General features: G+C 35.2%; 2 protein-coding genes across 3 annotated transcripts; one reads left to right on the forward strand and one right to left on the reverse strand.

The window, feature by feature from the left end:
* The first annotated feature begins 2405 nt into the window (after positions 1 to 2405).
* Positions 2406 to 4982, forward strand: LOC113233851. Its single transcript, XM_026469071.1, has 2 exons — positions 2406 to 2792; positions 4605 to 4982. Exons 1-2 carry the CDS (start codon positions 2529 to 2531, stop codon positions 4923 to 4925), a joined length of 585 nt encoding a protein of 194 aa, XP_026324856.1. The 5' UTR covers positions 2406 to 2528; the 3' UTR covers positions 4926 to 4982.
* On the reverse strand, positions 4939 to 15607 carry LOC113233852. 2 transcript variants are annotated; one of them, XR_003310754.1, is made up of 4 exons: positions 15324 to 15607; positions 14128 to 14254; positions 13665 to 13972; positions 4939 to 5033 (listed from the first exon to the last, which is right to left on the reverse strand). XR_003310754.1 is itself a non-coding variant. In XM_026469072.1 (4 exons), exons 1-3 carry the CDS (start codon positions 15477 to 15479, stop codon positions 13670 to 13672), a joined length of 471 nt encoding a protein of 156 aa, XP_026324857.1. In that variant the 5' UTR covers positions 15480 to 15602; the 3' UTR covers positions 4939 to 5033; positions 13665 to 13669. The 2 variants fall into 2 exon arrangements, 1 of the variants encoding a protein (XP_026324857.1); XM_026469072.1 differs by having other exon boundaries at positions 13665 to 13857; positions 15324 to 15602.
* Between the last annotated feature and the right edge of the window lie 839 nt (positions 15608 to 16446).

The raw sequence follows: 16446 nt of genomic DNA on the forward strand, positions 1-16446 counted from the left end.
GGATTGGATTGAGAACTTGGATCCATCTTCCGGAATGACAATTGAAATTTCTATGTATTCAGTAATTGGGATGACACTGCACTGTAGTATTTTGATCATAGCTGCTTTTACTTTAGACCCATCTATTATATTCCGAAACCTGTGGACTCTAGTTGTTATTTAATTACTTGGGAATATTTACTAAAAATGTACATGAAGTTTGAACAGTACTTCTGCTCCTCTCAACTTCATCGTGATAATATCGGATTTAGAATTGAAAATATACTCTTACAACAATTAATAGAAAATATTTTTCGAAAATGCCCTGTACCTTTTGTAGTACCTTTGTATATCAGTCAGTCAGGTTGTCGTTAGCCCATATTCGGATTTTAATTATTTCATTTATTCCAATATTTGTTTTACAAGTTATAGTAACTTGTAAAAGAAAAAGAAATATTGTAGTATTTTCCAAGCAAAATAAAAGTATATTTAAGTCATTTTAATAATTTAAACGACATTTTATTGATTTTTTTTTGTATTTCGTGACATTTTCGAATTGTCTGCAAAAGATTGCAATTTGCGTAGGTAGGTATTTAGTGTTTAATGCCTTCGTGTACTCACGTTAGAGTCGACATTAACATTACACAACGTTTATTGGAGACAATGTATCCTTATTATTGATCCTATCCGATAGTACGATACAATAGTGAGATTTTTTGCATTTTATTTGTTCCATTCCAGGCAAGCTTTTTAAAAATCCCGTGAATGCGGTTATTCATATTAAGAAAAAGAACATTTCGTGGTAAATTTAGCTATATTCAGCATTTAAGTTATTTCCCCTTTAAGTCCCTTTGATTTATTCCAATATAGCACATTGTAGTAACTGCAAATTATGCATAATGTCTAGAGGTGGGCGTGTAAACGAAAAATATTTTAATTTTTTTTTTCATGCACACAAGCACGCTTACTATTTTACCTGTCGTAAACGTTGCTCTGCTGAATACTCAACAATTTTATTCTTTACAACATGCTTATGTGGCGAGTCACACCATCTATGTTCCCCAAACCAAAGTTATACTTTTATTTATAAATAAACTTTTTACATGGAGACCTAGTGGCCTACTCTCGCTTTTCGCTCTCAACACAATGTAGATCTGGTAAAGCAGTGCATAAAATAATAAAATGTATAGGCTTAATCGTTTACTAAACGAATTTGAAGGCTCATTCAAAAAACGTTTTAAAAGCATTTTACAAGTAAACTTATTTAAAAAAATACGTTTCAACGTGAAATATTTATAAGCCTCTTTTTCCATTTCTATCAGAGTTAGTAGGGATGTGATATTTCCTTTAGCTTACTAAGAATTTCTAGTCCGGATGTTTTTAACAATATATTGTAAATACTCATTAGCACAATACTGTTGGCTAATTATCTATGTAGTTTTCGTTGTCTTTGATTGGCAATTTTCAAACAAGAGCAGGTTTTTAGAATATTTAGTAGGCATGATAAAGTTCTGCAGTAGAATCGATAATAAACTAATTTGAATCATATAATATAGCGGTAACTTTTGCCATTACAATTCTGTGATTTACCAAAAAGTAGTGTCACACCATCTTTAAAAAACATTCTGAACTAGCACAGTTATATCTCGTTGTCCCAAGTGTAATGAATAAGAAAACCACGGACTCTACCACCAGGTTCTATAAGTCTACAATAGGTGGCGCAAAATAAAAAACTGGTAATAAGGTTATCGAAAATTCAAGGAGCAGTTTGCAGGAGCCATGTTTCAGTTATGTATATGGGATGCAATGCAATTGCATGACAATGCAAATGCAATTAAGTAAGCCACACCACAGTTGACAACCTTTGAACGATATCGACAGTACATTACCTAATGAGTTTTTATTGTTAATAAAAAATAACTAGACTTTCATCTCACCTGATGGAAAGTGATCATGATGAAGTGATGAGTAAAACAAACTCAGTAACTTTTTAAAAATAAAACTAGTAATATCAAAAATTGTAACGTTAAACGCTCCCATACATTTAATATGACATTCGCAGATAAGCTTTAATTTCCTTACTTTGAACAACTGCTTTGAATACAAAATTTTGTACTTACTTAAAAATAAACATTACTTTGTTTTTGTTATTTGATGTTATTAAATGAAGGACTAAAAAGTAAAACGTTTTAATCATTACTTTCTATACTACTTTATAGTACTTTCTATACTCCTTTAAAGATTTTTGATATCTTTAAAATTTACGGAATTGTCTTATCACACTGAACAATTACAACCTGTTGTTGTCTATGGTGTCATGTACAAACTGGCAAACCATTCATCAACTATTCATATTCGTGTCATATTCATTGTCTGTGAGCTCAAATTAAGTCAAATTATTTCGTAAAAGTTGAATCACCACTGGTGAAGGCCATTGGTTTTGCTAAGACACAGTGGAAAAATGTAATAAAAAGATAAGTGTCGACTAAAAAAAAAATACAAATCAGTTTTTATTGGTAATGTCAAAATAATAAATAACTTTGGACTCGATGAAAGGGTCACGGAGGAAGCGCAGAAAGATGGAGCGCTGCTGCCGAAGGGAACATCATCGGTACCCTTTTCAGTACAACTTGGCGCATTCAATGCCTTCGCAGCCTAGTGAGCAATCTGGCCGTATCACGAGTTTCCTGTACAACGTTTTCGTACTTACAAGTTTGGTCGCTCTTGTGTACTTTACTTTGGAGTACCATTGTAGCACGTGCAATGCAAAAAGTAACCTTATGGCACTTACAGAAAATATTGATCATATTGCGGTGGGTCCTTCATTTGCTTTTCTTTTCCACTCTTCGGTATTGGCTTTGTATTAGAATAGGGTTGGAAGTTTTATAGCATTTAGTACTTGGCGGTGGTATTAAGCGGAATGAAAGATCTAATACTTGGTATATCGATTAATCGCAATAATGTCAAACAACATGGATATTGTTTTTTAGGTGATATCCTAATTTTTTATGACACCAAGTGGCGGAACGAACTAGTCGTTCGCCGGTGGTAAGCGTCACGTTTGCCCATAGCACTTTGAATGCCACTCAGTGCTTTGAATCGCAAAGATATGAGTGGCACTCCCATTGAGTCCGTTACCCTGAGACATAAATTATCTAGTCCCATGTACCTGTAATTTCACTAGCACCCTTACCGTTCCAAACTGGAACGCTGTAATGCTCATGTTACTGCTTGACGACAGAAGTAGGTAAGGTGGCAGTACTTTCCTGGACGAACGCTTTTACAAACAGCTATACTCAATGACTATTTAATAAAATAAACAAAAATACAGTAAATTTTCATGTTCTAAAACCGTGTACAATTTTATTAAATTAGTATTTACAGTTATCACTAATATAAGCTACTCAGAATTAGTTTTATACATCAGAAAAATACAAATTATGTTGCCATTGAATCGATGAAGTGAAGATTATTTCATAAAAGTAAAAAAACTGCAAATAGGCGTGTTTCACAGCAGAGTCCAGATAAATTTTAGTAAAAGAACCAAGTATTGAAATTGACAAATGGTTCAATTTTTTTTCACTTTAAGTAAACCCTGTATCGCGGGTGCCACGGACACACACATAGACAATAACCATAAATTACACCCAAACTTACGAAAGAAATAACTACATTTATTTCGTTCCCTATACAATTTTTTCTCCCGGTCCGAGAATCGAACCCGAGAGTCTGCGTGACAGTCCAGCATGGTAATCGTTCGACCACGGAGGCAATATAATACTAATAAAGTAAGATTGAGTCTGAACACTTATTATTTTACTACAAATTTTACTGTCTTGGTTAACCCATTCATAGACACAACAGTATTTAATGTAACAATGTTTACCGTAAAATTAAATGTTAGAATATGACGTTACGGTACCCTGTTTCCGCTAGTATGGATGTTAAAAAAACAACTACGAGCTTTACTGTTCGAGTGCGAGTTCCAACTGCTTTCCGTGTAGTGCTTTTGCCACAGTAGTACTTTTGCGTAAAGAAGTATAAACAACGTACTGACAATCTTAGTACAGAGTACTAAAAAAAACCGACCTCAAAAGTTCGTGGAATAGCATCTATTTGCCGCTCTTGGAGGTGAAATTTTTCTTCAAATTTAAATGGGACCAATAATGAGATACCCTCTTTCCAACAAAAAAATAATCATCAAAGTTGGGTCACAAATTTTTCGCGTAACAGTCGTACAAAAAAAGCAGTCGAATTAAGAACCTCCTCCTTTTTATAAAATCGGTTAAAAATTAAAAGATTTACATACATTGAACATTTTATATTGAATCAATATAATAAGCACTACAGCAAAAAGTATACTGACATTTTTATGTGCGGTACTATTTAGGTACTGTCCATGAATTTTAATTGTAATGTAATGTAATTGTAAATATTGGAAATGCAAAATCTTACTTGTTAATTGGTACTCACTTTTAGTTGTTTCGACGGCATTGCTCTACCAATTGTCGTAGGGGCACAACAAACCTTAAAAGTACCTACATAATATATATTATCTATCTTACCTACTTAATTCCATAAGTTTAAACTTATTCTACATTTAATTGAATATTTCACTCTTTCAGCAAAACTTGATAATAATAAAAAGTAACTACCAAGAACTGGAATCAAAGTTTACCATGTTTACTGAAGAACTTCCAAAGATCCAAGAGCAAATGGGAATACTGAATGATCTATCTGATATCATGGAACAAAACCAATGTCCCGTCACCCATGTGTGCCCTAAATCAGACGTATATCCCCATGTATATAATTTAAAATACATGAGGGCTACTCACAGAGCACGCAAAAGACCAGATAACCAACTACACCGTTTGAAGGGCTCTAATAATAATAATACCGCAGTATCGCAAATACCAGCAAGTTATTCAAAATTAATAGTGTAAAAAAAAAACAATGACAGCATAGTATTATTTATTTATTCTGGTATAAAAAAATGTTGTATTCCGCTGCGAGTCACACGCACGAGTTAGCCTGAGTCAGCCAATAAATATCTGGAAAAAAAAATTACAATAACACGAAAGACTTTTATTTGTGGCTACACAGAAAAAAAGGATTTCTACTAATAAGAAAGGGCAATTTCTCAAAATATTTGCTAATTCTGAAAAAATATTTGTTAAAAGTAATAAAATATTGTCATTACAAAAATACTGCTTATCTTTTTCTAATATAATTTTACTCTTAACTTTATTCTAACTTTGAGACAAATACGTTCACTTCAAGATTTTATTTCATTTCTAATCAATTAATTGGACATTACTTACATCAAGAAATTTTTACCTCTTACATCAAATTTAAATAATCTTAAATGAATTCAAAATTTCTTGGGTGTATTTTAAGAAAATATATTCTTAAACAAAAAAAGAAGTACTTTTCTATTCAGATTAATATTCTAAATTCTAGATTATATTCTTAAAGCAACATTTCGTTGCGTTTTCATAGTCAATGATGTCGTGACATGTCGCCGAAGCCGCACACGGTAACGTTTACTTTTACTTGTGATTGTAATCATAAAAATCATAAACAGTCATTATCCAAAGAAACAATACGTAGTATCTCTAGTTTGTTAGGGTGTTATTTATAGTCATATTTTAAGAAATTTGGTTACAGCATGAAATCAAACTACATTTGTAACAAGCACAACTTTAACATGCAACTAATTGCATGTTAAAGTGGAATGTTAAAGTGGATGGAACTAATTCCATCACGCCACTGCTAGATGGCATTACTTGTACTCTGAAACGCGCTATCGTTTTGTTAACTTCAATAGTATAAAGTCATCTCATATATTTAGAATTGTTAGTGTTTTCTGCCACTGTAGCATTTATACGGTACTGAATGGTCCTCAAGTATGGTTTGGCACTGAACTGGTGTACTTTCACGCCAGTGCGACATACTGTTGGGTCCATAACCCTATAAACTTACCCTTTTTGATATTAGAAAACATAAATCTTCAGTCAAGTAATTAAGTACCTCTCAATTTTTCATTCTTTTTTTTTTCAAATCAAAATCGGACATTTCTAATAACAAACAAATATTTTGTTGAATTTAGAGTGGCTTTGTGACTTGAAGTAAATTAATTTGCTCTTGGATTAAATATTTCTGTCTTATAACAAAAATACACTTTTGAGATGTTTTTTTACTATTATCAAGTAATTATTCTCTAGCGTCTATAGGGAGAGGATCGTTTTGTTGGATTTAATAAATTTATCTTCATATAAAGAATTTTGTCTTTTTCTAAGTAATCTGTTTTTACCGTGTACGGCCCATTTTTATTTATAATAAGTGCGCATTTGACCTCCATCTCACCTGATGGAAAGTGATGATGAGGTCGACGATGTAAGAATGCCTTGCATTGGTTGGAAGGAAATAAAATATGCTTTGTTCGACGTAGGGCAGATTCTTGCCTGGGCACACACTCGTACATACAATACTAGTTATAGTGCAGAGATGTAATTTATGTTAAGCGGAATAGTAATTTCTTTATGAAAAATAGTGACAGACATAACATTAATACGAGGATAAAAATAAATTAAGCTGTTCTAGATAGTCGTCTTCACAGTCACAAATTCAATTAAGGGGCAATGTATATTATATTTTTCTATAACAAGATTCCGGTTGATTACAAAATTTGCCATTCACGAGGTTTAAAACTATAGTGAAACAAAAACTTTAAAGGTTTATTATACAACTTCCGCGTACTTGGATAACAAAAATCCGTGGTAGTATCCCGTTTAGCTCATGGAGGTAGTCTCGATCTCAAATATTTGAAAGAAAAAAAAATATTGTAAATGTTGAATGTGTACAAATGTTATTTACAAAGAGCAACCCCTAGAGTTTCTTGCTCATTCTTCTCAGGTGAATCTGCCTTACGCATGAGCGGTAGGTGTTGAAATTTTTTTATCTTGCCTAAGTGGGCGGTGAGCCAAAAAGTTTGGGAACCTATAGTCGAGAGAATGGTTGAAATTAACGGAAAAATATATTCACGAATATTTGTTAAACGAAATATTGCGCACAGAACTATAGTCGTCACAAAATAATAGATCATATTTGACAGCTAAACCAGTCGATAGTATGTAACTTTGAATGCAATCAACGAAACAGTAAATAAGCAATTAATAACTTATTGGGTTTTAAAAAAATACATAAATTTTATTGAAGGTCTATACGTTATGAAAGAAACATATTTCAAGTATTATTTTCGCAGGAATTCCAAAATAAAATCCAATTTTGAGTTACTCCGAAACGTCTTATAAACAGTTACATCTTCAGTCTAATTCTTTTAATAATAGTGTTGTAACCAATAAGCGCCGACTATCATCGAGTCAAATCGGTTTCACTTTAAAAAAAATGACTTATTTAATTACTAAAGTCGTCACAAAATAATAGATCATATTTGACAGCTAAACCAGTCGATAGTATGTAACGTTGAATGCAATCAACGAAACAGTAAATAAGCAATTAATAACTTATTGGGTTTTAAAAAAATACATAAATTTTATTGAAGGTCTATACATTATGAAAGAAACATATTTCAAGTATTATTTTCGCAGGAATTCCAAAATAAAATCCAATTTTGGGTTACTCCGAAACGTCTTATAAACAGTTACATCTTCAGTCTACAAAGAAATAATTCTTTTTAATAATAATGTTGTAACCAATACGCGCCGACTATCATCGAGTCAAATCGGTTTCACTTAAAAAAATGACTTATTTAATTACAAAAACAAAAATTTTAAAGTGCTTACAAAATTAGACTGAGTATACTAGTATTTATAGTAGACAGAACCGTAAAGTCAGATTTGTATTTCCTTTTCTTTATCGCAAATTCTGAAACGGCAACACTGATGTCGATTTAGCGTCACTCTGCATCGGCGCCCGCGCAGTCTTTCGCCGTCTTGGAAGTTGACTGTACGCTTGGTTATTCGTGGTGTTTTTTCTTGTGACTCGGCTGTGCTTTTGGACTACTTCTATTTTCAATCTCGTTGACCTTGGCTTGGATATTTTGGACTTGATTCTGTGTGAACTCTTTTTCAACATGTCGAAAAGAGGACGTGCTTTAAATAGCCAGACTCGCGAACTGGTTGTGAAATTACACGACTATTTCGAAAGGGAGTCACTTAATGGTGGACCTCTATTACCAGTGACACAAGTGCAAAATCGCGTCGCAAGTGCACTTGGAATCGGCAAAAGAACGGTACACACCATCATACAAGAAAAATATGGGCCTTCCGGCTCTCAAGAAAACGTATTACATACGCCTAGAAAGAGGAAGAAAAGCAAGCCTGTAACAGGTATCGACACGTTCGATGCAGACGCTATTCGTAACCATGTTTATACATATTATACTAGACACGAGTACCCTACTGTGAGTAAATTGTTGGTATCACTTCGAGAGCTTGGCTTATTTACTGGGAGTGCTACCTCACTGATTACAATTTTGAAAAAAATTGGTTTTAAATACAAGAAGTCTGACAAAAGAAATATTATGATGGAAAGACATGATTTAATATTACAAAGAGTTTCATTTTTGAGAGAAATGAATAAAATTACAAATTGGGATAATGTTGTGTTTATCGATGAGACTTGGTTGAACTCAAACCACACAGTACCACAATCATGGACCGACGACACTAAAGCATCCAGCTCGAAAGTGCCAATGGGAAAAGGTGGTCGCCTCATAATTTGCCATGCTGGATCAGCCGGGGGAGGTTTCGTTAATAATGCTTTACTAGCATTTGAATCAAAAAGTACAAAAGAATATCACGAAGAAATGGACGCAAACAAATTTAAAGAGTGGTTTAAAACTTTACTTCAGAACCTCCCCGAACAATGTACAATAATTATGGACAATGCATCGTATCATTCGGTTCAAATAGATCGAGCGCCGACTCAGGCAAATAAAAAGGCTGATTTGGTGGCATGGCTACAGAGGAATGGTGTCGAAGCTGACATGGAGCTATTGAAAGTGGAATTGTTAAGATTAGTGCGAGAGCATAGACCTACAAAACTTAGGTATGAAATTGATGAATTGGCACTTGAGCATGGACATAAAATTATAAGGACACCGCCGTACCACTGTCAATACAATGCTATTGAGTTGATTTGGGCTCAAATTAAAGGTTAATATTTTTGCATTTAATACTGTTATTTTAAATTCGTATATATTAAGACTTATTTTGTACTAGTAGCATATTTTAATAAAGTACAAATGTAAAGAGGTAACATATAAACTTTCGAATTTGTAATATCACTGTGAAGGAACATTACTATTTTACAACAGTGTTTTTTTTTTACAGGCTACGCAGGACGTAATAATACTAAGCCACCGTTCTCCACAAAAAAAATGATGACTTTATTAAAGGAAGCATGTACTAAAGTAACAAAGGAAGACTGGAGAAAGGTGGTGGAAAAAACTAGAAAACTAATAAAAGAAGATTTTGACAGAGATGTTAATATTGATAATTTAATTGAAAACGAGTTAATTATATGGACTGGTGAAACTAGCTCAACAGATGGTTTTGGTTCATCTTCCGATGACGTTGATAAATAAAAAATTCCAATAAGGAGGTCTTTTGTTTTACTTCAGAATTTTGTTATTTACGTACAGGTTATCCTCGTGAACTATGCTAATGTATAACTACAATACAACAACAAGTACAGGTTGCCGTTGTGCTCACTTAAAATACTTACTTATTATTTCTATTAAACTGTATAACGTTTAAATAAATGTTGATTGATATATCTAGAACTGAAAAGCAATGAACAGAAAAATAACCTAAACGATTACAAACTCCTAAAATTTTTAATCGATTTCTCGTGAGAATCGTTTAAACTGGTTACCGATATTGCAGTTCACATCACTATTTACGTTGCGATGACATGTGTCAAATATGATCTATTATTTTGTGACGACTATAGATAATACTATACGGAATCTAGCAAGGTGTGAACGCAAAGGCGACAACTGAAGTTTCAATTGACAAGTATGCCAGCATACCTTCAAACATGTTTATCAAACACGCCGTCATTCTAGATTTCCTTCAAACATATAGATTATCATAAAAAGGGATCAAACACGACCGCAGACGATCAAACAGTTTGACAAATGGCAACACTTCACATGCTTATTGTTTTGTATTCGTTATTGGGTGTTTGATGTACTTGGAAAATTACTTGACAAGTAAACACTGACAAGTAAATAAATTAATGCAGTGGAAATGAGATCGTTGAGGAAAATTTGTGGAATAAAATTGAGTGATAGAGTGAAGAATACAATATTATGTGAAATATGTGGCTTGAAAGACGATATAGTGACTAGAATAGAGAAAGGAAGGTGGTTTGGGCATGTAGAGCGGATGGATGTAAGAAGAATTACCAAACAGGTTTACGATGCGAATGTGGATGGAAGGGTTTTGAAAAGGACGTCCCAGAAGGACTTACATTGATCAGATCAGTGATGTCCTCAAAAAGGCTGGGATCCGAAGTGACAAGAATAAAAGAAGTTATATGAAAAGGGTAGTTGATGTATGTGAGCCTCGAGAGATGTGTCAGGATAGAGCAAAGTGGCGTTCCGTGGTTTCTGCCTACCCCTCCTGTGGGACTAGGGCGTGAGCTTATGTATGTATGTAAACACTGTCTAATATGATTGTGAAAATAAGGGGTTAAAATAATGAATATGTCCATAGTGTGGACGGTTTGTTTGCTTATTTGCCTATTTGTCTCTTTTGATGTGCGTCGACAAATCGTCCAGCGCGTAACGCGATTTTGGTGTTTGCTGTATTTGTCGAATAGGCAAACAAGGCAAATACTTTGTCACACATGCAACTACACATGGCGCTTATTTGTTAAATGTATCAAATACACAAATATAATATAGCCCTGTGAAGTGCCATCAAAACATGTAAAATTTGACAAACTATTTGATCGTTTACGGGGCGCTTTAGGGTCAATTTAAATTATAGTGGAATTGAATGGAAGCCAATTTTTGCAATGAAATAATACATTGCATAATGAACTTTTAAATTCGACATAGAATGTTTAGTAACAAAACATTGTTAAGCAACTAATGATAGCATAGGAGAAGAACATTTTTTATTAATACTCATTATTAAGGCTTGCTCACAATTTAAATGGGTAATTACTCATTTTTTTTTTTAATTACTCTGAGACATAAATTGAAAAGTCCCATGTACCTGTAATGTCAGTAGCACCTTTCAAAACCGATTATCAATAATGCTTATGGTACTGCTTGACAATAGGTAAGGTGGCAGCACATGCGTGTCCATGACGACCTTACGCGACACAGGGTTTCGCTAGTGCTAGTATGTTGAGTGTGTGCGTCATTATTATTATTATATTACTTCCCTGGACGACTTTCATAATGATGATGATGATAAATCTACTGCTACATAGGGCACACTATAAGTTTCCGGAACTAGCCACGTACATAAACAATATTTAAAAAGTAATTACAACATATGAAAACGGAACTCTTTGGCTGTAGAATACAGTTTGTTTTATCTGACTGTCACTTGTTTTTATTTACAATGTGGCGTCATTTTAGAAATTGGTTGTCTACATCGCCATGGATTTAACTCGTGAAAATTTTCGTAGTATGATTTTCTACGACTTTAAGTAGAATTTAACAGCTCAGCGGAGCTTCGTTCGGCTTCAAACTGCTTTTGGCGATGAAGCACCATGCAAGACGACTATTTATAGCTGGTTTACATAATTCAAACGCGGTCGTGTGAATCTCAGTGGTGAATTTCGTGATGGTCCCGCTACCCGATGGGCCCGCCCACTGCTGTGAACAACAAAAACATCGATTCTGTGCGCCGTATGATCAAAACAGACAGGCATGTGACATACTATGAAATTCGGGCATCTTTAGGCATAGGCATGAGCCAAATACAATCAATACTACATAAACATTTGGGTGTGAAAATGCTGTGCCCTCGGAGGATCCCACACAATTTGAGTGAGGCTCAAAAAACGGATCGCGTCACTTGGTGCAATGCCATGCTTACCAGATTCAACGACGGGGCGTCAAATTTGGTGTTGGACATAGTAACAGGTGATGAAACATAGATTTATAGTTACGATCCCAAAACAAAGCAGCAATAGAGCGCATTAGTCTTTCGAAATGAGCCGAAACCAACCAAAGTGGCGCGCGTGCAAAGTGCCTTTAAGCGGATGATTGCTACTTTTTTTAATAGAACTGGACACGTGGCTACTGTTGCTTTGGAGAATCGTTGTACCGTGAATAGTGATTGGTACACAACCATTTGTTTGCCGGAAGTTATTGACAAACTCCGTAAAAATAACCGTAAACGCTGAATCATCTTGCGCCACGATAATGCCAGTTCTCACACGGCCAGACAAACAAATGAATTTTTGACGGTGAACAACGTTGACTTTATGAGTCGTCTCGCGTACAGTCCCGATCTGCCACCTTGTGACTTTTATTTATTTCCAAAAATTAATAACTGAAGAGGCTGTCGAAGAGTAAGAAAAATATGTTTCAGAGATTTTCACGGAGGAGTGGCATAAATGTTTTCAAAATTGGTTCATTCGTATGAAAAAGAGCATTAACACTAACGGAGAATATTTTGAGAAACAATAAACTCATTTCTGACCATTTATAGTATTTTTTTCTTATTCATTCCGGAAACTCATAGTGCGTCACACGTACTATACTTTCTGCTTGCGGGCGGGGTTTACAGACGTCTCAGTGACATAGTACGAACAATGTTAGCAACTAGATGCCTCAAGATCGAGTTTATAACAAGAAATAGAGACGAAATGTCATTTAATTTGCTTGAAACTAGTCTGCCATATCATTATTGTTACAACTGCGTTCCGATTGGCCAGCCCCAATTCGAAACAATTGACGGGTGTCGTCAAATATTTTACTTCAAAACGACCAGTTAACTTGAGCTATAATGGACGAAAATTGCAAAATTACATATTTAATATTTAATTACCGATGAGATTTGGTTCTGTTTGTTTTGTAATTAGAAGTATTGCTGTTTTTCCCCACACCACCGAATGGAACAGCACGCCATTGTTAGATATATTATCTTTATTACAATAAATACAGAATATTTTTGGAATATACGGAAACGTACATACAGGTCAGTTGGTGGCGCTGTACTATTTCAGCTTTCTAATTTGTAATTTCAGGCAAAACGAGCGTTGATATTTATAAGTGATGTATCACTGATGAGTTACCAGGAATGCATGGCCCTTATTTCGTCTCTATTAACGCGAGCCACCGTTGCATACGCGCGTCGCCGCGTGTTTAGGACTATAGGCACTAACAGTGTACCGGTTCAGAGTACCAAATACGATCACGGGGGTGCTATTCCAATTGCCCTAAATATTGTTCGATACGTTAACGTTACTACTCAATTAAAGGTCAAATTTCGTGCTTAACCTACAGATCACCGCACGTTATCGTGCGCTGCAGGTAGGTACTTGCCCGCACCGCGCTTGGCCTCTCGTCATCTGAACGTATTCCGACGGCGGTGTCAACGCGCGTTGTCGCGTGCCAGGTGTGCGTCCATCAAAAGGAAGTTAATGGAGAAATTTATATTACGCTCAACTACAAAGTTATTTAGTACCTGTGTTAATGAGGAGCGCATTTTTCATGGTATCGGGAACTGCAGCCGGATCGACTGGCATATCTGGGTCTAACCTTGGGACTGTGATTGGGGTATTCAGGTTTCGCTGTGACTCCAGTGGATTTCAGTGAAAGTGTCGTTTTAGGTCCCACGTCTTTTCCATAACTTCTTAATGTAGTTTGGACATGGTCTTCTATAGGAAATTCCAAATCGACATATTTATCGACGTTCTTGTTTCTCGATTTACATGACTTGGCAGATATATGGCTGCATTTTTGTATATTGACATTTCTTAACAGCGGTGTTTTCTGTGTTGTAGCGTTTTTACATGATTTGGGTAAAATTTTGAAGAGTGAAGATATTTGTTGAGATCTACTTCTAATGGAAGGTTTTACATTGATGTCCTTCTCGTCATACTCGAATGACGATTGCATGTAAGAGTCTAAAAACTTTGGTGTCTTACGTTGTGGGTTACGTTTTTGTTCGAATGATTCTCGCTCACTTGGATATGGGTTGTCAGCGAATACTACGAGGGTTTTCAATTCGTCATGAAGGTGATCATATGCAAGTCCTATGTTATTGACGGTGCCCTGAAATAAAATAGCTTGTAATAATAGTCGGCCTATACAGTTCTACTTCTGGGTACAGGTGCAATACAAATTAGGAACTTCACGATCACCATCATTAACCCGTTTATACGTCCCAGCACTGGGCACGGGTCTCCTCTCTGGCGAAGGCTTAGGCCATAGTCCGCCACACTGGCTCAATGATATGCGTTAGGCCTTTAAAAAAAATAGGACTGAAAACAACATATTATTATAGCTAAAATTGTGGTTTTAACGACTTTAACGTATCGACAGACATACATGTGCTCATAATATCTCGAATATCATGGCGCTCACCCCGCGCGGCCGCCTCGCGGTTACCGGGCAGAGTCGGCATTGCCGCCGCGCAGCGACCGCGTGCATCTAACTGTCACGGCAAAATGCGCTCTATTTACTTAGCTTTTACGTTCTACGCGGCTTCCCGCGCGGTGGTTGTATTATTCAGAGGAATTTAAATGTTGTTGCCTAGTAAATAGAATTCAGATTCGCCATTAATGTGTAATTATATCGTTGTGCGGCGGGCGCGCTACGACTTTCTCATCGTGTAACTAGGCGTTTATGAACACAAGATTACGATCGTAAACCATAGTAAGTACACCTTGAACTCGTTGACATTGAATATTTAGATCGTTTTGATTACAGTTATACGTCGGTTTACATTCATACTATCGTTATAGTTTTTTTAAAATCTCAAGTGATGGAACGAACTAGTCGTGTGCCTGATGGTAAGCTACACGCCTGTCCATAACAGTTGTAGTGCCACTCAGGCTTTAAATCTCAAAGATCTGAGGATTACTGCCACTGCGCCGAGACATAAATTGATAACTCCCATGTGCCTGTAATTTCACCAGCACCCTTACCCTTCGAAACCGGAACGCATTAGCACATTACTGCTTCGTGGCAGAAATAGGTAATATGGCAGTACTTCCTTCAACCAACTCTTTCACAAGGAGGTCTACTACAACTAACATATAAAGCATATAGACTTGTGAAGCATTTATAAAGATTTTGAGACTTGTAGAAAAAACTACGTTATAAGTAAAACAAATAGAACCTTCAGTGTATATAAACTGGATTTCATCTTGACGAGTTCCTTTTGTATCACATGACGCTCCCAAAAGTTGACAGCCATGTGGCTGAAGAGGGCGAATAAACTAATGAACAACACAGTTTCTATAAACAGGGTCTTAATAAACTTTCTATCTGGCATGATGGGATTTTCGAAGTTCGGATTCTGGAAAAAATATTTGTAACAAACTGGTAATAGAACGTTTTTGTCAGCGTTCTAAAATAAGTGCTATAGCCAATGATAGCTGGGTTTATACTTTTAAATTAAAGTTTTTTAAATTTTAAGTTTAAATAAGATACAATAGCTCAGCAACACAACAATGATTTTTGGTACATCCCGCCACGGTGATATGTTTTTACATTTCTTTTTATTGTTTGTTAATACTTGGTTGTTGTTTTTTACATTCTATATCAATTTGTTGTTGTTGTTGTTTTTTCCATTATTTCCGTAAAGGAAAAGGCAAAGGTTTGATACCATACAGCACACAGCCAAGATTTTTTTTTCCACTATGCAGCGAAGTCTTGGTAAATTATTCTTCTCTTGTGTTTGACAGAACAGAGTTAAAGAGAATTAAAAACCATGGACGTATTTGTTAAAAACCTACACTTATATGGTGGAAAAAAAATAAAAGATTGCATCCTATTATGGCCTAAGGGAATAGCCTGTCATTGTCATTAGTCCAATGATCTTAGAATAGATGACGTTTTTTTTTTATTTATAAGAATTCTTTCCGTCTTATAACATTGCATTAGTATTTGGCTTAGAGGACGGAAAAAAATCCATAGTCTAAGGTATTTGGACAATGACCTTGCTTTGACAGCAGTAATTTTGCAAAGAAAAAAGTGTGGTGTACTTTTCTTTAATTTCATAGGATAAGGCTAAGTTCACATGAACGCGTGGATCCAAATTCATAGTGCAAATAGTATCATTATTTAATTTACTCGGGCTTAATCTGAAAATTATTACTTTAAGACTATTTTAAGTGTAATTTGTTTACCTAGGAAATAAGATTCTTTGAGTTTCAGTTTGAAAAAGGATGCAATCGACGTAATGAAATAGTAAATTGTTTTCTTCGTGTAGTCTTAGCAGGGTTAGCACGACAGTACGC

This window comes from Hyposmocoma kahamanoa, unplaced genomic scaffold (assembly GCF_003589595.1).
Source record: "Hyposmocoma kahamanoa isolate Upper Pololo Valley unplaced genomic scaffold, ASM358959v1 80, whole genome shotgun sequence".
In the NCBI taxonomy this organism is placed as follows: domain Eukaryota; kingdom Metazoa; phylum Arthropoda; class Insecta; order Lepidoptera; family Cosmopterigidae; genus Hyposmocoma; species Hyposmocoma kahamanoa.